Below are 22,947 nucleotides of genomic sequence, written 5' to 3'. Positions count from 1 at the left end.
TGCACGTCACTGGAGCTCAGGCGAATCTCCCCTTCATACAATGGCTGTGGGACACAAACTAATGTGCCAAGGCCGAGGTAATTTACAGAGCAAGAGGATGCCCTGCCAAACACCATAGTATAAGGGATCCATGGCAGGACACTTCAGCTAGACTCTGTGGAACTCGATGCTTAAGTATCGATGTCAGTACATATACAACTGCTGTTTCAGTATGAAACGTGTCTTCTCAGTGACTGTATTACCTGTTAAAGACCTTCTACACTACACTAATCACTGCATTGATTATCTATTCTCATTTATAATAAAATCAATAAAACGTGTTATTAAATAAATCATTACTACAGCGATTTGTGGTTTCCTCTGCAAAGGTGAGAACCGGGGTGAGTATAAATTTACAACTTGTTCACGTGGCTGTTCTGTCTTCCACTCCTCATCTTTATACTTACCGTGATTTGTCTGTCTTCAGAGACAGACTGGTGCCCTGACCGGACCTGCTGGATGTGAAGCCTAGATGTTCCTCTCACAGCCTTGCACATACTCTTTGTAAGCTGCGTGGGGCCAGTGTTTGTTTACAACGTGACTGGGATGGAGGAGCTGAACCACAGGGAGTGTCCTGCAACCCACAACTTTGGAAATATATTCAACTTTGCTACTGCTGAATGTTCTGGTCAAGGTTCAAAGGTATCTACAGCTGAAGCGCAGGACTGGCATTATAAATTGCTGCCAGGTATATGGGGCACACCCAGATATCGGGGAACATATTAATAATATTAACATGCTTCCAGTTGAGGGTTTTCATATATATATTTTTTTTTAAACTTCATTAACAGGTAAAATCTTTGAGAAAAGGCAGTTTTTGCAGAAATACTGTAACATTAGTATGGACCATACAACTTATTGTTTAGACCACACATTATACAATCGAAACAAGAGAAACAAATCACCTTCAAGCTACTCACCCACATGTACAAGGTCTTACACAACGCAGAACCAGCCTACCTGAACCACGGTGTCTCCTTCCACACCCCCATCAGATCCCTCCGCTCTGCCCAGATGGCCCTGGCCACCATACTCTGCACTTGTAAAACCACTGCCAGAGGACAATCCTTCACCTACATTGCAGCAAAGAGCTGGAACAACCTCCCCCTGCACCTCAGACAAAGCCCATTGCTCACCATCTTCAGGAAGAATCTCAAGACATGGCTCTTCGGATGAGGTCCCTTCCCTCCTCCCCCTCCACCCCCCCCCACACCTTGAGACCCTCACAGGTGAGTAGCTGCGATTTAAAAAAAACTGATTGATTGATTGCATCTGTACATATATTGTTTCCAGAATGGCTTGGACAGCATATCTGCAAGTAATAGTGCATGCACCCTATTACGGATTTGCCACAGGCAATCCCACATCATATGCTAGAATGTAACATATTTCAGGATCCAACACTTATTCCACACAGAGCATGATAACTACACCTCCTTCACTTACTTAATTAATATCTTAAATATTTCTAAATATCAACTTCTGCCCACATTTGTGTATTCAAAGGGTCTCGACTGGGTTGGAAGCAATGTGTAATATATTTTGCACTGGTCACTGCATTAAACCAGAGATTGTAATGGGAGTCCTAGTGAATTCTGACAGGTCTTTTGGTCAGGAGTAAGGCCAATGCTGTATATTTCCTTGCTTTTTGGGTTAGGTTGTGCATGTAGGCCGGTAGCGACATCAACAGGGACAGTTTCAACATTAGTGCAGTCACTTCTGATAGCTCCCCAAATACAGCTCTCCACAATAACTATGCATGGACAGTACCATGCAAAGTGCATAAAATCTGCTTAGTTGTTACCGCATCTGCTAGAGGTGGCATCTTGTTACAGACCCCTAATCATTAATATTTTAGGTGTAAGAAAGATCCTATGAAGGAATTTTAATGCACTGCTCTGTGTCTACCGTAAGCTGTTTTTCTAGTCACAGCAAATTTTCCATTGAGCACAAGTCAAACATTTACCCAGATCCCCTCCCAGCTCACAATGGACACCTCAGCTCGCTGATTTGTGACATTTTAAGTTGAGATACAATGTGGGATGGATCCTCAGTGATGCAGATACAGGCTAGTGCCAGGACCACCAGAGGTTCCTGTGGTAATGTAGTTTTGAAAGCGAGTCTTGACCTTTAATTAACAAAAATACATCTAGTCACTTGTCTACCTAGTTTCTCTAGCTGCTGGTGCACCCTAGGCTCGGTTGTCAGTGGAATAGCATGACTATCAGTGACATGCACAGTGCATGTAGTGCTTGTAATTCTGCTTTTTTAGGGTCGAGCCTGCTTTGCATACGCTCGCGCATGCGTATAGCAGGGAGACTCTTATGTATTAAGAAAAGGGCTCCGAGCCCTGTCAACTTCACGTCAGTGCCTTTTATTGGTTCGTGGGCTTCCCTAATTAAATCTGCTTGCTTTCATTAGTCGAGGCACGCATATGTCATGCCTTTTCCGGTGGCAAGCGCAGCGACCAAGTACAGAAAACATGCAAGGCTCGCTGTTTTCCATCGGGCTCGTGGACTTTTTTTTTTTTTTTAACTAATTTACGAGCCCGATCTCGCTTGGCAGAAGTCGAGCGCTTTACCTACTTGATTTCACGTTTTCGGGTTACGTGCATAAATGCACTATTGCCCGATAGGTGAAAAGTCGGGTTAGGGGTTTACAACGCGATCGGCTCTAACACGAGCAAACGCGAGACCCGATGCATTGTAAATGCTTGTTGTAAAGTTGTTTTCCAGGCCTTAGCAGTGCCTGGCAGTTCAGGCTGATTGCTCCCCTGGGGAGCAGGGTCAAGACTGATTTCCATACGGCTAGGTTCAAACTGGAACGGTAAGGTGAGCAAAAAAAAAAGAAGATGGATTTAACTCAGATGCATGACTGGGGAGTGAATGTTTGATTTGTTCAGCATTCAGCCATCATCTGTTCATTTGTCACCCTAAGTGAGAAGGGTATGCCCAAACACGGGTCCCATGCTTGGTATGCCATCAGATTCAAACTAGCCTGGCTGATGAGGGGTGATACTCCTAAACCGGTCCTAGGATGCTTGTTTCTGGTCCATGGGGGACCTGGCCTGTCAGTTCAGGCTGGACTGCTCCCATGGGGAGCAGTGTCAAGACTGATTTACATATGACTGGGTCCAAACAGGAATGCCATGGCGAACAAAAAAAAAAAAATGATTTAACCCAGATCCGTGACTGGGGGTGAATGTTTGATTTGGCCAGAATTCTGTCCATCATCTGATCTTTATGCATTTGTCACTTAAGTGGGAAGGGTATGCCCAGAAGTGGGTACCGTGCTCAATATGCCACTGGATTCAAGCTAGCCTGGCTGATGCGGGTTAATATCCCAAAACCGGTCCCAGGATACTGGTTTCTGGTCCAAGGAGGACCTGGCCTGGCAGTTCAGGCTGGACTGTTCCCATGGGGGGCAGGGTCAAGACTGATTTGCCCAAGGCTGGGTCCAACCTGGAATAGCATGTTGAGCACACAAAATACATGGATTTAACCTAGATCCATGACTGGGGTGAATGACTGATTTGTTCAGCATTCCGTCCAATATCTGTTCTTTTTGCATTTAACTGGATCAATATCACCAGTACTCCGGATGTGTGGATAGCTCAGCACTGCACTCAGTTGGTATGAGTCTACTATGTCTGCTTCGAACATGTGTGGTGCTAGAGTTGTTGTGCGATACCAACAGTGGGTGACTTGTGCATGCAAGTAGTATAATTCAAAATCTGGAGTTTCTAGCTCTCCCTCTGCATAGGGTTTCAAAGGTTTTGCTAATTAAATTCTAGGTTGTTTGCTACCACATGCCAGCCTACTTAGTCATTTACAATGTAGTGAAAAATTAGTGCATTGGGTAAATTAGTATATTTTGGAATACATAAAGAAATCTTGTGAGGACAGCCATCTTTACTAAGACAATTCTACCTAGAATTGTCAAGGGTAGCTTCATCCATCAATTCACTTGTTCCATTAGGTTAGATATAGCCTCTCTGTAGTTGTCTTTTAGTATCTATCATCACTATCTCCCTGTGGATTTTAATTCCTAAATATTTCAGAGTCTGACTGCCAGATCAGTGGATATTCTTGTCGGCAACTGCGTGAGAGGGAGTAGCAGTGACTTGTCCCAACTAGTACTGAGAGCAGATATCCTGTTGAACTTCAAGGATACCCTGATCAAGGGTGAAATTCTGCCAGAGCAATACAGCAGGACATCATCAGGATAGCAGAATAGAGAGATCTAAGCACCCAGCGAGACATAAAATAAAGCCTAATATGGACATGAGGTTAGCAGAGCCACCTGGCTAGTGGTTCTTTCCCAGTTGCATAAATGAATGGGGATGACACGCATCCTTGCCTAGTGCCTTGAAATACATTCACTAAGCTAAAGAACGTGTTACTAACAAGCACCTGCATTGTGGACTGGGTACATAGTAATCTCAGCCAAGAGAGAAATATGGCTCCCAAGCCGAACTGTTCAAGTCCTTTAAACATGTGTTTCCATTCAATAGACTCAAATGTGTTGGCCGTGTCCAAGAACACAGCCATTGCTTGTAAGTCTGCATTTAGTTGGTAAAACATAGACCATAATGTCTGCAAGTTGTATCATGCTGAGCCCCCAGAAACAAATCTGGCTTGCGCAGGTAGCACTATATGACATATCAGTGGCATTAAGTGCACCACCAAAACTTTAGCAAGTTTTTTGTAATCCAGTTTAGCAGGCAGTCAGAGGAGAATCCTGCAGGGTAAGCATCTGCTTTGAGGAGTGTTATTAAGAGAGCCTCACACATTGTAGGTGACATTGTCACGGTTGCTTTTAACTGGGCATAGGTCGTAAAAGGTGCAGCATCATAGTTTTTAAAAAAAATCAGAACTCAAGATGTGAGGCCACTGCTGCAAGGAGCTTTACTGCCAGGCAGTTTGCATATGCTTCGTTTGATATCATTTTTTGATATTGGTTATACCAAATATTCACTATGTGAGTCCCCAAACCATGCAAGGCCTCTGTCCTTAAGATCGTCATTGATCTCCAGTGAGCCAACGGTAGTAGACTCCAGCATGCCAACAATTTCTAGGTTGTTTCTTCAGGAGATGGCTTCCAGGTCTTTTCTCTTGGTAAGTATGGTTGTTACGTCTATTTCTAGTGCTTGCATTTTAGTTGAATGCATGACTAACTGATCATCTCCATCTGAGATGCGATGGTCTGTAATGTTGTGTCTGGTGGCTTGTTTAAAAAGTCTATATTTATATGGTCAACTCTGATTGCCAGCAAGTCTATCCTTGAGTCTAGGGAATTCAGGCTTTGTTGCTTGTTGAGCAAAATCACCCACATGTTGCTATCGCAATCATGAGAGACCGCATCTCCCTCCTCCAAAGTCAACCCTGCATTTTTGCCATCTGGAGATTTAGCCGCTCTCTTTTAGCTGATCACCATCCTGGCATGTTTACTGTCAGGTTTCCCCATTGCGGGCTCAGCACCAGGAGCTTGCCTCTGCCGTTTGATTTCATTTCAGACCCCGCTTAGTGACCCGAAGGTTAGTCAAGGGCAGGGGCTGCCATCTTGTGTATGTCGCACAGAGGCCTAAGCGCCAGTAGGCACTCATCACCTCAGATGCAGCCACAGAGTCTCAAATCAAGGTTTGAGTTGCCTCAGAGGGATGCTCAGTTAATTTTCTGTACACACAGAGTGGTCATAAGCTGTGGTTTACCAAGATCATGTTGAATTTATTTTCCCTTTGGCAGAGCCCGACATTAAAGTGTCCACCTTGAGTTGCGGCTCTCTGGTGCCCCCCTTAGTGCTTTCATTGTAAATATTCTACATTATGGGGCTTTGAGTCTTTGATTATTTGAACTAAACTGATACCGGAAATGATCTGGAAAAGGAAATGGGCTTGAATGAAGAGATACAGAACCCATTGAGTGTGATTAACAATAATGGGTCTCCACAATCATACCAACATGTTATGAAAAGTGTAATCAAGGGGCAGAAATCGAGAGCTTGTCACAGCGAGGGAAACACTTGTATAGCAGGAAGAATGAGGTAACTTTCAGGCAGGGGTTAATAGTGTTGTTTTAAAGCAGCAGTACAGATGAAGGAAAGATTAAAGTAAGTACAAACTCCTATACAGTGACACTACTCAGTCAATAGTCAAAGCAAGCAGCTAAATGAGAGACTTAATTGTCTGTCCTGCACCCCCCCACTCATTGAGCCCCTGTATTTCCCAGATGTCCATTAAAAAGAGACAAAAATCTGCTTAGTCTTGCTAGTAAATGGCTTCTTCCTCCACTCTGTATGCTAATACAGAAGTTGGACAGTGGGAGACATTAGCTTCAATTTGTGTGATACATTTCAGCACTATAAAAATTTGCCTGACAAATCTGAGAAATGCAAGAGTGGCGATCTTTGAGACCTGAAATGTTTTTTAGGTACTTTCTTCTGCCAATTTATGATCTGCTACAAATATGTTGTCTGTGAGTGTATTTTGCGAATACTGGAAAAAACAGTCTCCGGTAAATTTTAGTGGCACCAGAAATAGAGGTGGCCAAGCCAGACAATGAATAGCGAGAGCGACAAAAACCTGTAATGCCTAACTTGCACCAAAATATTTTCTAAATCACAGAAATGACCTATGCTGTGCTACATATGCTTTGTAAGATTATACCAAGACTCTTAAAATAAAAAAAAGTTTAATTTTTGACCATCTGTGGATTGTGTTTGTAATCCAATAAAAAAGCAATACTTCTTTTTATACAGCCAACATTACTCTGCATGCTGGAATTCTCAATCCTATACTTGTAATGCTAAAATCAAAACTACAAGTCCCAGAAGGGCTAAGTACTGCTGCTTAAGAGCCAGGTACACTGAACACTGCTATTTACAACCATCAGGAACTGCAGTAATTAAAAACAATGTTGTTAAAAAAAGCATTCAAAGCACCCTCCTTTTTTAACTAACATTTGCAAGTGATGTATTTTACTAGCCACAGAAGAAGTTGCAAAAAACATATTTCAAAAGGGTATATGGCTTTCAGAATTGCCTTTCTACTTGAACTTCAAGACCTACCTTTTGATACACTACATTTTGGAGTTGTTGGTAGTAGTATTTCTTTTCAGGACTAGATAGGGCATTTTAAGCAGTTCGACTACTAATAGTTTATCACCTATCAAGGTGTGATTAAGCTACAAATGCCCGATCCTTTGTGCTTTGTTGCGGCCAATGTGAAACCAGCAGGATTTTAAATGTCATCCTGTGATGTGAAAATGAAAGTTTCAAGAATGCTCTTTAGTGTCAAGGGCTATAGACAAATGCAATTTGTGCTGGGGCACCACAGGCATCTCTCAAAGATGATATTGCCAGTGCACAAAAGGCTCCCAGCAACCGCGTCTCTATGCCTACCTTTGTTTATTGATTCTACTCTCTAACTTCTGTAGGGCTGTCATCACTGCCCACACCATTCCATACCCACTGCCAATAGGGAATTAAAGGTGCGGATATGGTATCCTTACACTTTCACCATCACCAGCTTTTGCAAGGAGCTGCTTGGTGCTCTACTCACAGATAATATAATCACGACACACCAATATGCCAATTATACACAGCTCTACTTGAAAGTCTCCTCTGCTTCAGACAGAAACGCTGCTTCCACATCATCCAGGCATGTTGTCCAGCACCTACCTGAAGCACAACCAACCTTTCTGATAGAATTCCTGTTACTTGCCAACAACAAACAAGATACAGTACACCCATGGTGCAATGATCTAAACCTTGATGGCTTTGAACCTCAAAACTCTCTGAATGCCATGTCACTTGGATTCACCCTGGACACTTACCTCATCCTCAAGGCACACACTGGCCAAAAAAATAGAAATGGCATGGTACACCTCTCCCATCTAAAGAAGAAGTCAAACTGTTTCTTCCAAAAAGCAACTTTAGAACTGCTTTTCAAACACTCATATTCGTGTATCTGGATTGTGGTGATGTCCTACTACTTGGCCTCCCAAACTCTCTACTTGCACCTCTTTGGGGTATCCTACATGCTGCGGCATACCTCATATCCAGGAACTGACAAAATATTATCACATCACCCCAATCTTGATAGAACTCCATTGACTCCCCTTGCTGGCCAGCATCAGCTTCAAAACAGCTGCATACCCCCTTACCTTGCAGACAAGCTCACCATCTTTAGTAGATCTCAGCACACCCGCAGCCAGGTCACCATCAGACTGTAGACCATGAAGTGTAAAAAAACAAAAACAAGGCAAAAGGCCTTTTCCATCTATGACACATCTAGCCAGGATCTGGAACAACATCCCAGTATCCAACAGGACTGCCCCAACGCAGCTTTAATTTAGTAAAGAGTTGAAGACTCATCTCTAAATAATAATGACGGAATGGTCCACAACCCAGCTTTCCCTCCTATTACTTGTTGGCTCTTAGCTTGTCTTTGACCATGTACAGCTCTCCACTGCCTTTTTGCTAGGTTTAGGCTATATAAATATCATATACATAGATACATAAAAATGCATTTTTGGCCACAGAGGGACGCAGACACGTGTTGGATAAACACTGGACCATGATGTACTTTTAGGAATATGTCTTTCAGGCATAGCATGACAAAGGCCATGACAACAAAAACTGAAGCAAAGAGCAGATACTCCAATTGCAAGGCTCTCTTTTGTACTTTGAATAGGTACCATCACGAATAGAAGAGAGGATAATAAAAAAAAAACACCACCACACAAAATAAAAAGGTTGAAATTATTTGAGTATGTCCAGTCTTTAATTCGATTTGTAGGTACTTCCAGGAGAATCTGCAGATGGCACTGACCCACTGTTGGGTCTAATCTTGTTCTAAGAACTGTAAGACCAGTTTAGGCGGTACTTGGTCTGTGTCTTAACATACTGGATATCAGCTACTAGATCCTCTAGAAAGCAGGTTGGTACTCAGGTGGCATGTCTCATGCTTATCATGAATGTTTTAAAGAAAGGAAACCTAAACAAATGGCTGGGAAGCAATACCCTGTTTCCTATATGGGGTGAGAAAAAATTGCTACATCTGGTTACCGCACAGCACCAGTATGGAACAGATCCTGGTATTTCTGGAAATTCGCTCCCCAATATGTATCTATGCAAATGCAGCTTAACAAAGGGCATATGAGCTTATGTTGTGCAAGTAAACTAAAGAGTGTATCCAAAAAGGTGCATATTGTAATTAAATATAAAATGATGTGTTTCTATATATGGTGCGAGGAGTGGGATTGACCACAAACCCCAACCGAAACTCATCAGTGGAGAAGGAATGATTGCAGATGGTGATTGATGGCAATACATAGAGGAATTCCAACTTCTGAGAGTGTGGCAGTATTTTGTGCTTCTGTTTCATATGTTGGGGTTTGCAGTCAATCCCACCGCATGCACCAGCAGTTAGAGAACCCGCTTAATGACCACTTTTGTTTGTGGCTTTAATTATGGAGGCAGTTCCCACCACCAAGAGCAATCAATGATACTTAACCTGCGGTGGCGTCACAAGGATACTAATCTTGCATTGTGGACTGACACTGGAAGAATATAAGCACCTGGAAAGATCTTGACTTTCAATACGCTTTTGGACAAACTTCATGGAGGAAAGAGCCAGTCTGACCTGGCAAAGTCATGAGCTGATCTTTTTGCATCTTGTGAGGTCGATGAGGCCCTGAAACTGAATTGGTATTCAGTAGGTACAGGGCCTTTTTGGGAGTTTTGGACATGCAAATTATGAAGGATTATGTGAATCACCAGTGTGGACGCAGAGGCTGGTAATGCTGGCGCAACAAGTGATTAGAAATACAAACATGACTCAGAGGAATGAAAAATGTTGTAAGTGACACCGATTAATATGAACTTTTCAGAACATAAGCACTGAGCTGATTTCCTCTGAGGTGAAAGTCATCACAATTATATTACACTGGTTGTGTTATGCCCAGCAGTTTACATCAGGTGCAGGACATCGTACCACAACTCCCTAATGTCCTTCAAGGGGATAAAAACAGAAAAAAGAAACGAAAGGACTGATGCATTTTTAAATAACCCACTTTGAGAAAGATGATCTGTTGAGACGTGTCAGTGGAGAAAGATGGAATGCAGATGGTGATTAATGGCAATAAATAGAGGAATTCCAACTCCTGAGTGCTGCAGGATAATGTGCCTCAGTTTCATATATATATATATATATATATATATATATATATATATATATATATATATATATATATATATATATATATATATATATACACACACACATATGCATACATACATATACACACACAACTTTTGTTTTTGATACCAACAAAACCAACAGTTCACCAATGTGAAAAAGTATTATATACTAGCTTAGTATATCCTGTTCAATAAATAATGAGGGGCATAAGTATTATGTTATGACCTTTCAACTTGCTAATATCCTATCTGTTAAAAAAAACTCCAACCAACCATGTTCCACAGTTCCCCTGTTGTAGCAAAGGAAACTTTCATCATGAAAACAGTTCACACTGATGGCACAGCTACATAGAAGGTCATCAGCGGTAGAATATAGGTGCATATAATCCATATTCAGTCATTTAATTGAGGAAACATTTTAAACATATCTTGTGAATTCACATTTGTGTTCGTTAAACAGTTAAGCTGTGTGACTCACCTGTGAACTCTTGGATCACATCGTAGAACAATTAAAGGGTCAATCATCAGATCATTCTGGGTGTACTTGTGCTGCCGGACTAACTTCACAGAAGGCTGGAGTGCATTAACAGTCATAACCCAAAGCCTGTAAAGAATGAGAAACTGTTCAACCATCAGCGGGCAGCACACACAGAACTATTCTGAAATCATGTAGATACCTGCCTGAGTGGCTGTTACTGAGCATACATGTGTAGGAAAGTGCCCCTTTTGGGCATGGTCACCCCCACTTTTTGGTTACTGATATTGAAGTTGTTCAACTTGAGGTGCAGTGGGTGCCAGCTAAACAGGCCCCCCAGTGCCAGTGCTGTTTCCCTAAAACAATGTAAAATGTCTAATTGTGGTCAACTGGAACACACTCTAGTACCTCTGTAAGTCCCTAGTAAATGGTACCTAGGGCCTGGGTACTAGAGAGGGCCCCTAAGGGCTGCGGCATGTATTGTGCAACTCTAAGGGACCCACCTAAAAGTTGCACACAGCCTGTCATCTCAGACTGCGTGCAATGGTGCAAGCCATGAGTGAAAACATGACATGTCACATTGTGTGCCATGCCCGAATCACTGCATCTAAGTATACGCAAGTCACCCCTACAGCAGGCATCAGAGCCCTAAGGCAGGGTGCATTATATCTGATATGAGGACATTTCTGCATGAGCAGATGTGCCCCTTTGATGTCTAGTTCAATTACAAGATATGACAAATGGGCAGGAAAGCCGTCTTAAGGTATGTCCTGGCCACTCGTCAATACAAGTTACCCAGCTACATAATGGCTTCAATTTGGTGTTTGGTAACAAACACTTCATCTTAATAAATTCATAGTGATGCCAGAACTGGATTTACTATGACATGCACCCAGAGGGCACCTTAGAAGTGCCCCCAAAACCTACTAGTCCTTTAGGGTGCTGGCTGACTGATAGCGACCAGTCTGCCACCACACACGTTTCTGACCCCCTGCAGGTGAGAGCCCGCGTTCTCAGCGGTCAGAAATAATGTCTGATCTGGATGAAGGTGTCATCACCTCCTATAACAGGATGGCTAGTGAATCTGCATCCCAGGCCAGGGACTTCAAAGGACTTGAGAGTTGCCAACCCCTGCCCTGAGGCCCATTTGGTACCAGGACAGGTGGGAAATTAGCTATGCAAGTAGGCATGTTGCACTACCAGACTAGTTACACCCCTAAGGTGGGCAGTCTGATGTGCTCCATGAAAGAAGGGTTCCACCATCTTGGTTTTGGTGGAACAAGGAACACTGGGACAGGGCTAAACTCCGTGGAGGAAAGAACAGTCTCACCTGACACAGTTATGAGCTACTCTTTTTGCATCTTGTTATGTTGATGCAGCCCTGCAACTTAATTAGAATTCAGTAGGAACAGGCCCTGGGAGTTTTGGACATGTAAATTAGGAAGGATTATGTAAATCACCAGTGGAGGAGCAGAGGTTGGTAGTGCTGGCACAGCAAGTGATAAGAAATACGAACATGACTCAGAGGGAGTGGTCATAATGGGGGTGTAGTGACCCTAGGGACAAGTAGCCCATTTGCTAATAACCTAAACGCACCTAAATTGACTATTTAGGTGCCCCCTCCCCCCGGAACCAGAAAAACAGATTTGTATGACAAAAGAAGAGGAAGGTCCAAGAGGAGCCAAAGAAGCAAGAACTTTGGACTTCAGGTGGACTTTGGCACTAAACCCCTGCCGCCTACCTGCTCCCGTCCTGATAATAGTGACAAAACGCCTTCTCCTGCAACTGTGGACCCTCCAAAAGCTTCAGGGAGCCTCCAGCACTTCACCAAGCCATCATTATCTCCCTTGAAGTGAACAGGCATGCATGCATGGGTTCAAAAGGTGGACCCATGAGCCTAGTAAGTACAACATTAAGGTTCCAGGATGGTGCTGTGGGAACCGATGGTGGAATGACGTTTTAGACCTTCCATGAAGGCTTTGATAACTGGAATTCTAAATAAAGAGATGTGTTTTCTGTTTTGGAGGTGAGGAATAGTTTTTTACCTGTAACTCCAGTACTCTCATAGGGGTATGTAGGAAGTTGGCTCTGTATATACTTTTTTTTAATTTTTTTTTTATAAAGAAACTTTATTGATTTTGTATGAAACAATAATGTATACACTTCAACATGATGCCAACGGGCCTCAAACAATAATGGTCAAACCCTAGGCCCCGCTATACACTGTGAAAACATTGCGCATAGTCTAGAGCTTAAAAGCCTGCTATACCCTCCCACTTCCCCCATATTTTATTATGTTTATGTAAGCAACCTCTGGCCTCATATACAAGTCTCTCCCGCTGTGCACACCAATCCACCCCCCGTCTCCACTTAGTCAGTGTCGGAGCAAGTCTGGCCTTCCACTCTGCCATTATGTCTCTCTTGGCCACTAGGCATGCCACCCCTAAGAAGGACCGATCTGTTCTTCGCAGCCCTGTGTCTCCCATGACCCCCAGAAGGAGGGGCAACGGCAACCTCTTTACCTCTACTTGTAAGACCCCAGAGATCTCCTGCACCACCGCTTCCCAATAAGCCACTATGGTTGGGCATGCCCATACCATGTGGAAAAAAATCGGCTGTGTGACTCCTGCAGCGGGGGCATTCCGCCGAGGGGCGGAGGCCCGCTTTATGTAATTTGGCGGGTGTGAGATATGCGGTATGAAGAAAGTATGTTTGTATTAGCCGGAGGCGTGTGGTCATTGTAAGGGAGCGTGGGGCCATCAGTGCTTCTGTCCAGTCCATTTCCTCCATGGGTCCCATCCAATCCTCCCACCTCTGACGAAGCTCTCTCAGGGGGCCCCCTGCAGTGGTAATCAGAGTACAATATATCTGGGAAACCCCTCCTTTGCCCAGGTCTCCCATCAATGCTTTGGCCTCCATGGGGCTGTGCTCGGGTATGATGTCCCCTGCCTGTAGATGAACTAGTAGGGCATGGCGTAGCTGAAGATATAGATGGAACTGTGTTTTGTTTAAAGAGTATTGTGTCTGAAGGTCTTGAAAGGACTGTATGTGTGACCCTCGCCAGACATCACCCAGCGTGGAGATACCTATGTTGTCCCAGTTCAGAAAGCCTTCCAGACCTGCTACCTGTGCCAGCTGCCTCCCATGCCATAGCGGGGTTTGTTGGGTAAGACGTCTCCACCACCCAGTCACTTTCTGGGCCGTCCGCCATCCCTGTAGCACCACTTTGGTCACGTCTGGGGTCTCTCGGGGGATCGGGCTCCCGTATAGTGCGCCAAAGATCCGTGGGTAGCCCATTGTCTGTAATTCTAGTTGGTATGCAGGGTCTGTCCACCCACCTCCCACCCAGTCGTTGATTACGAGTGCGTGCATCGCTAAATAGTAGTAATGGATGTTAGACATGCCCAAGCCACCCTCATATATGTCCCTCTGGCATGTTTTGAGCGACAGTCGAGTGCGAGTGCCGCTCCAAATGAATTGGCGCGCTAAGGAGTCCATCTCCCTGAACCATCTCATGGGAACGGGAAGTGGAAAGTTCTGCAGGAGGTATAGGAGCCTGGGAAGGATCATCATCTTGTACAGCGCAATTCTGCCAAGTACATTCAGGGGGAGGGCTCTCCAGCGCAGGAGATCGGACTTGATTCTCTTTGTTAGCGGTGTGACATTGAGTTCCCATGCTAACTCGGGCAGAAGTGAAATGTGTATTCCCAGGTATTTGAAGCTATTTCTCCGCACTGGGATGTTTTGTTGCCAATCTATACAGTCGCGAGAGCGATGTAGGGGAATTAGCAAAGACTTGGCTGGATTCAGAACCAGTCCCGAGGCTTCAGCGAAAAGCCTCAGGATCTCTAGGACACGTGGGCCGCTTTTGGGTGGGTTAGAGATGCACAGGAGCACATCATCTGCGTACAACGCCACTCGGTCCTCCGAACCAGAGGGCCATCACCAGCCCTCAATCAGTGGGTCACTTCTCAGTAATATCGCCAATGGTTCTATTACTAGTGCAAAGAGTAGAGGGGATAGCGGGCATCCCTGTCGAGTTCCACGGCCAATGGGGAATGGGTCGGAGACTACTCCGTTCACCCTGATTCGGGCAGTCGGGTTAGAGTACAGGAGTTTCACTAGTCCTCGAAATTTGGGTCCGAGCCCGTTCTTATGTAGGACCTGTTCGAGGTAAGACCAATCTACTGTGTCAAAGGCCTTCTCAAAATCAAGTAAGAGTAGCGCCAAGTGCGTATGTGATAGAGTTTTGTGGTGCGCCAGGGCCAGATGTAACCGTCTGATGCAGTGCCTAGTGCTACGGGTAGGCATGAAACCACACTGGTCACAGTATACCAGCGTGGGCATTACCTCCTTCAGCCTGGAGGCAAGGCGATCTGTATATACTATTTCCAAGTAAGAAATAGTGTGCACAGAGTCCCAGGGTTTCCTTTAGAGGTAAGATAGTGGCAAAAAGAGATAATTCTAATGCTCTATTTTGTGGTAGTGTGGTCGAGCAGTAGGCTTATCAGAGGGTAGTGTTAAGCATTTGTTGTACACACACAGGCAATAAATGAGGAACACACACTCCAAGACTTACTCCAGGCCAATAGGTTTTTATATAGAAAAATATATTTTCTTAGTTTATTTTAAGAACCACAGGTTCAAGATTTACAAGTAATACTTCAAATGAAAGGTATTTCACTCAGGTATTCTAGGAACTTTGAATAATCACAATAGCATGTACAGTTTTGACAAAAATAGCAATAATCTATGGAAATAGGGGTGCCCCGGTTCCAGTCTGCCAGCAGGTAAGTACCCGCGTCCTCGGAGTGCAGACCAGGTGGGGTTTGTAGGGCACTGGGGGGGGGGGGGAGGGGGGGGGATTTGGGGGGAACACAAGCAGGCACAGAAAGTACACCCTCAGCTGCACAGGGGCTGCCAGGTGCAGAGTGCAAACAGGCGTCGGGGTTTAGATAGAAAGTAATGGAGGGACCTGTGGGTCACTTCAACAATGCTGGCAGGCACGGGGGGCTCCTCGGGGTAGCCACCACCTGGGCTAGGCAGAGCGTCGCTCCTGCACTGGAGTTCGGTTCCTTCAGGTCCTGGGGCTGCGGGTGCAGTGTTGGTTCCAGGCGTCGGGTCCCTTGTTACAGGCAGTCGCGGTCAGGGGGAGCCTCTGGATTTCCTCTGCAGGCGTCGCTGTGGAGGTCCACAGGGGTCGTCTCTGGCTACTCACGGGCTCGCAGTCGCCGGGGAGTCCTCCCTGTAGTGTTGGTTTTCCACAGGTCGAGCCGGGGCGTGGGGTGCAGAGTGGAAAGTCTCACGCTTCCGGCGGGAAACGTGAAGTCTTTAAAGTTGTTTCTTTGTTGCAAGAAAGTTGCAGGTCGTTGAACAGGGCTGCTGTTCACGGGAGTTTCTTGGTCCTTGGTTGCAGGGCAGTCCTCTGAGGCTTCAGAGGTCGCTGGTCCCTGTTGGATGCGTCGCTGTTGCAGTTTTCTCCGAAGTTGGGAGACAGGCCGGTAGGGCTGGGGCCAAAGTAGTTGTCGTCTCCGTCTTCACTGCAGGGCTTCAGGTCAGCAGTCCTTCTTCTTGTTAAAGTTGCAGGAATCTAGTTTCCTAGGTTCTGGGGAGCCCCTAAATACTGAATTTAGGGGTGTGTTTAGGTCTTGGAGGGCAGTAGCCAATGGCTACTGTCCTTGAGGGTGGCTACACCCTCCTTGTGCCTCCTCCCTGAGGGGAGGTGGGCACATCCCTATTCCTATTGGGGGAATCCTCCTAAACCAAGATGGAGGATTTCTAAAGGCAGGGGTCACACCTCAGCTCAGGGCACCTTAGGGGCTGTCCTGACTGGTGGGTGACTCCTCCTTGTTTTTCTCATTATCTCCCCTGGACTTGCCGCCAAAAGTGGGGGCTGTGTCCAGGGGGCGGGAATCTCCACTAGCTGGAGTGTCCTGGGGCATTGTAACACGAAGCCTGAGCCTTTGAGGCTCAATGCTAGGTGTTACAGTTCCTGCAGGAGGGAGAGAGGTGTGAAGCACCTCCACCCAGAGCAGGCCTTGTTTCTGTCCTCAGAGAGCACAAAGGCTCTCACCCCAGGGGGGCAGAAACTTGTCTCTCAGCAGCAGGCTGGCACAGACCAGTCAGTCCTGCACTGAAGGATTGGGTAAAATACAGGGGGCATCTCTAAGATGCCTTCTGTGTGCATTTTGCAATAAATCTAACACTGGCCTCAGTGTGGGTTTATTATTCTGAGAAGGTTGATACCAAACTTCCCAGTATTCAGTGTAGCCATTATGGAGCTGTGGAGTTAGTTTTTGACAAACTCCCAGACCATATACTTAATATGGCCACGCTTGTCTAAGAATAGACTTAGACACTGTAGGGGCATATTGCTCATGCAGCTATCCCCTCACCTGTGGTACAGTGCACCCTGCCTTAGGGCTGTAAGGCCTGCTACAGGGGTGACTTAACTATGCCACAGGCAGTATTTTGTGTGCATGGCATCCTGAGGGGGATGCCATGTCGACTTTGCCTTTTTCTCCCCACCAACACACACAATCTGCAATGGCAGTGTGCATGTGTTAGGTGAGGGGTCCCTTAGGGTGGCACAACATATGCTGCAGCCTTAGGGACCTTCCCTGGAGACTTATCTGTGTGCCAGCGGTGTGCCAATTGTGGAAACAATGATACATTTTAGGTGAAAGAACACAGGTGCTGGGGCCTGGTTAGCAGGGTCCCAGCACACTTCTCAGTCAAGTCAGCATCAGTATCAGGCAAAAAGTGGGGGGTAACTGCAACAGGGAGCCATTTCCTTACAGGGTATTTCCATGATAGTCATAAGCGCTGAATAGTTCTTCCCGCCTGCGGGGACCCTGGAGCACCTTTTCCTATATGTCTTCTTAAGTGTTGGTGTTCGCCTTTTCTCAGGAAGGCCTGCATAGTCACCTAAGAATCATTATGCAGCCTAAAGGATTAGGCTACAGTGGGCAAAGTTCTTCATCTTGTTGATACAAAAGGGAAATATAGACAAAGGAGACATGCACTCAACTGCATGACTATTTAGTAAAATAACAAAATAAATCTTTCACATACCCTTTTGTAATCTAAGATAAGGATGAAGGAGTGTAGGGCAGTGTAGCCCATAGGTAGTCATTATAAAGGAAGAAAAAGGAGACCGTGTCTTTAAGAAAACCTGGACCTCTAGTATCCCACAACACACCTCCAGTATCCCATCATGCCTAGTGAGAGGCAGTTGCCTCAGTTCTTTTGTAGGCGGTACTAGCTGAATTAAAGAGAACCCTGATATATTATTTCATCTAGTCCACAGGGGAGGAGGGAGGGTTGCTTATGGCTATCATGGAAATACTTCTACAAGAGAACTGGAGTTACAGGTAACAACTATTCCTTCTCTCGTAGGGGATTTCCATGTATAGTCATAAGGGATGGATAGAGTAGCAAGCCCGTACCACTGAAATAGAATAGACAGAATAGGTGGAATAGACAGAACAATAATGAGATAGTTAATCAAGCAAACAGATTTCTGAGCATACTACTACTTCTAGCTACTACTTGAGCATCTGTCCTCGCATCAGAATCAAGACAGTAGTGCGCCGATGAGCAGAACTTCCACATCATGCGGTGTCTTGACTTCGAGCGTTGGCCCTTGTACAACGTCAAGCCAGTCTTTGATGGCAAACAGGTCGGTGCTGTACCTCCTCTCGACATCAATCTCCTAGACGTCGATGGAACCGAAAGTGTTTTCTTGCAGAAAAACGCCTCTCAGAACCACCCGTCCACTGGAGACTGAGGGAAGATCTCTAGTGAAATACCGACCTTCCCCTCACTCAGGTCACACTGGCTTCTTGATGGCGTTGTCTCTCTGCTCCCCCTTGAGGGTGAATCTTCTCCCTATCTCACAGGGTGCACCTGGAAAATGTCTTACAGATGTGACAGGAAGGTGTGAAGAAGGCAGGTAGATGATACAGACGTCTTGGAATTCCGTTTTGGCATTTTGTCTGCCACAGCATGGGCATTGTTCAAAAAGAGAAGGCATTTTTTGAAGCAAAAATGCCTTCATTCCTGTCAGAAAAAGAAAAAAATCTACAGGGAAAGGTAAAAGAGGGCGAGTAAAGCTGTTGTCACTGATAGTTTTGATCAATTTTGGAGGAAAAAAAACTAAATAGGTCGAGCTCAATGCTCCAGGGTCCTGTCAGCAGGAGTGGGAAAAAAGAACTGCCTCTCAGTAGGCAAGATGGGATACTGGAGGTCCAGGTGTTCTTAAAGACACAGGTGGTCATTACGACCCTGGCGGTCAGAGACCGCCAGGGGTAATGTGGCGTCCGTACCGCCAACATTATGACCCCGCTACCGCCAGCCTGTTTCTGGCGGTTTGCACCGCCAGGAAGAGGCTGGCGCTAAGGGGTGTCCTGGGGCCCCTGGGGGCCCCTGCACTGCCCATGCCACTGGCATGGGCAGTGCAGGGGCCCCCTAACAGGGCCCCGGCCAGCTTTTCACAGCTTATCAGACAGTGAAAAGCGCGACGGGTGCAACTGCACCCGTCGCACGGCCGCAACACCGCCGGCTCCATTAGGAGCCGGCTCCTATGTTGCGGCCTCATTCCCGCTGGGCCGGCGGGCGCAAACTTGGTTTGCGCCCGCCGGCCCAGCGGGAATGTCATAATGGGGGCCGCCCGCCAAGGTCGTAATGACCCCCACAGTCTCCTTTTTCTTCCTTTATAATGGCAGGCTGTGGGCTGCACTGCCATACACTTCTTCATCCTTATCTTAGATTACAAAAGGGTTTTTGTAATTTTACTAAATATTCATGCATTTGAGTGTATGTCTCGTTGGTCTAATTACCTTTTATATCAACATGATGAAAAACTTTGGCCACTGTAGCCTACTCCTTTAGGCTCAATAATGACATTCTTAAGTGACTATGCAGGGATTCCTGAAGAAAGGCAAACAACACTTAAGAAGACATATTGGAAAAAGTGCTCTGGGGTCCCTGCAGGAACTATTCAACGCTTATGACTAAACATGGAAATCACAAACGAGAGAAGCAGCTATAGCTGCTAAATGAAGACGAATGGATGAGTATGCAAATTTTGAGTTTTGCAAATGCAGCAAATAACAATGTCTTAGACTGAAGCTTTGAGTGGGTCAATGTTTTTAGGTCGACAGTAGAATACAAAATGTTTTCATTTTACAGCATAACACTGTCTAGTTGTAGGTTTATGTGCCTCTTTAAGAATGTCCATGCATTCTAGTGGAAGATTCAAGTAACCAACTCGCAAGATTAAGTGTCTTGGGGTCTGGATGTCTGATCTGACCTTGACTTTGAGTAAGAAGGTGCGACCTGTTGGGGAGTTTCTCATGAGGAACTACGGACAGATCCAGAAGTGTTGTGAACCAAGGTTGATGTGACCATGTGGGAGCTACAAGAATCATTGTGAGTAAAGTTTGTCTCAGTTTGCGAACTAGAGACGGAATGAGCGGGAGAGGCGGAACAGCGTAAGCAAATCTCCCTGACAAGTTCATCCTTAGAGCGTGGCCTTTGGACTGATGGTGTGGGTATCCAGACACGAAGATTTGGCATTTTGAATTTTCTGCGGTGGGAAAGACATCTATTTGTGGTGTTCCCCACCTTTGAAAGTACTGGTGAAGGACCTTTGGGTGGGGTCCCCAGTCGTGGACTTGTTGCTGCTTCCTGCTGAGTAGGTCTGCAAAATGGTTGTCCAATCCTGGGAGATATTCCGCCACGAGGTGAATGTGATGGTTAATTGCCTATTTCCATATTGTCTGAGCGAGATGGGACAATTGAGAAGAACGTGTCTCCCCTGTTTCTACAGATAATTCATGTCTGTTATGTTGTCTGTACGGACTAGAACCTATTTGTGGGAGAGTTGTGGTACAAACGCTTTGATTGCTAGGACAACTGCCTGCAACTTCAAGTAATTTATGTGGGAAGCTTGTTGAATGGGATCCCATATACCTTGTATTGTAAGGTTGTTGAGGGGAGCTCCCAAATCTGTCTGTGATGTATCTGTGGTGAAAGTGATCTGAGGCAGTTGGTCCTGAAAGGGCCACCCTTTTGAGAGGTTGGTGGGATTCCACCTTTGCAGAGAGCAGTGACTGGCGGTCCAACAACACTAGATCATGAAGATGACCATGTGACTGAGACCACTGATGAGATAAGACACTGCTGAAAGTGCATGTGAAGTCTGGCATAGGGAACAAAGGGAAGCAGGAGGCCATCATCCCTAGTAGTTGCATCACTGTTCTGACTGCATAAGTGTTGTTTTCCTGTAGTTGGGAAAAGCGAGTCTGAAAAGTTTGAATTTGAGCTGGAGTTGGATATGCTAGCCCTGACTGAGCATTGAGAATTGCCCCTAGGTAGGGCTGTATCTGTAAATGTTGGCAATGGCATTTGAGAAAGTTGATCACAAATTCCAGAGTATGAAGGAGGTGTATTGTGCTTTAAGTGTGTCACTGACATAGTTGGTTTTTACTGGCTTTGATGAGCCAGTCGTCCAAGTAGGGAAAGACATGGATGTGTTGTCGACTGAGGTATGCTGCAACTCTTGCTAGACATTTTGTGAAGACCCTGGGGGTGGCTGTTATCCCAAACAGTAAAATCTTGAATTGATAGTGTTACACCGCACTGAGAAATCTGAGGTACTTGCAGTGTGGTGGATGAATGGTGATATGAAAGTGTGCATCTTTTAGATCTAAAGCTGTCATGAAGTTGCCTTCTTGTAACATCTTGGAGAGTAACCATATGGAAATGCTCTGATAGGATGTAGAGGTTGAGTGGCCTGAGATCTAGAATAGGTCTGAGTGACCAGTCCTTCTTTGGTATGAGAAAGCATAGGGAGTATACTCCTATCCCTTGCTGCAAGAGGGGAACAAGTTCTATAGCCCCTTTCAGAAGAAGGAATTGTACCTCTTTTGAGAGAGACTGTGTTGTGAGAGGCTGTGAGTGTGATGGGGAATGTTTGGTGGAGTGGAAATGAGCTCCATACAGTAACCATATTGGATGAATTGAGAGAACCCAGTGATCTATGGTGTTATAGGACCATTGTGGGTAGAAATGTTTTAATCTTCCTCCTATTGGAGGGGTGTGAGCCAGTGGAAGGTGTAGTTAACCACTGGGGCGCGGTAGAGGCAGATCCTCTAGAGGTAGATGCCTTTCCTATGCCTTTATTGTTTGCACATCTGTATGAACCTCTGAAGGAATCTTTAATATATAAATGGGTGCCCTTGCTTGCCTTGAGACGTGGGAGGCTTAGTAAAGGATGGTTTGAAAGCTCCCCTGAATTGTGGCCAACAAAAATTACCCGTTGTGGTGTGGTGCGTAATGCCCCCATAGCCTTTGCTGTATCAGAATCTCTTTTGAGCTTCTCTATGGCATTGTCAACCTCTTGACCAAACAAGCGTTCCCTGTCGAAGGGCATGTTGAGAACTACCTGCTGAATTTCTGGCTTGAAGCCAGAACATCTAAGCTAAGCATGTCTCTTGATGATAATCCTGGTATCAATATCACATGCTGCGGTGTCTACGGCATCGATTGCACACCTGATGCGTTGTTTGAGATGGTCTGACCTGCAGAAACTATCTCCCTTTTTCAATGTTCCTCTAGGAGGTGCTGGAGAAGATCCTCCATTTCGTCCCGGTGGACCCTGTCATACCATGATAAAAGTAGGACAATAGGACAATGATTGGCAGTTTGTGCAGCCACCCTTTTCCTGCATCTAGCTTTTTTTTTTTATATCCTTATCAGGGGGAGGCATGTCTCCTGTTGATTGGCTGTTAACACGTTTTCGTGCTGAGCGTGTAAATATAGGGTCTGGAGGTGCCGCCTTATATATTTTTTTTATCTACCCTTGGGGTGATAATTCTAGACCTAACAGGTTCTTAAAAAATATCAGCTGCATGTCTAAGCATGCCAGGTAGCATGGGTAAAAACTGACTTTCTTTACAGGTGGTAGTCAGTGTATCAAAGAGGAAGTCCTCTTCAATTGGGTCATTGTGCTTTTGGGCATTGTGGAATACAGCTTCCCGTGTTATAACCTGCTGATATGATGTTGAGTCTTCAGGAAGGGATGAGCGTGCTGGATATAGATCAGGGTTATTTAGTAAAATGGGATCTGGTTCAAACAAATCCCATGAGTCAATGTACTGTGGCATGTCCCCTAAATCATTTCCATGAGGCCAAGGTGAATCCTGTGGAGAGAATTGTGGCTCAGTAAT

At 45.4% G+C, this 22,947-nt stretch overlaps 1 protein-coding gene across 1 annotated transcript in view; it reads right to left on the bottom strand.

Annotated features, from left to right (window-relative positions):
• The window catches only part of INTS2 (integrator complex subunit 2), a 194,079-nt gene that overhangs the window by 71,621 nt on the left and 99,511 nt on the right, over nucleotides 1-22,947 (bottom strand). Inside the window, exon 19 of the mRNA XM_069226442.1 lies at nucleotides 10,718-10,843. Coding sequence (XP_069082543.1) covers nucleotides 10,718-10,843 — 126 coding nt within the window. The remainder of the gene's footprint in view (nucleotides 1-10,717; nucleotides 10,844-22,947) is intronic.

Source organism: Pleurodeles waltl, chromosome 3_1 (assembly GCF_031143425.1).
Source record: "Pleurodeles waltl isolate 20211129_DDA chromosome 3_1, aPleWal1.hap1.20221129, whole genome shotgun sequence".
Lineage (NCBI taxonomy): Eukaryota > Metazoa > Chordata > Amphibia > Caudata > Salamandridae > Pleurodeles > Pleurodeles waltl.
Note: the sequence above shows the minus strand (reverse complement) of the source record. Positions and strands in the feature narration are given on the sequence as shown.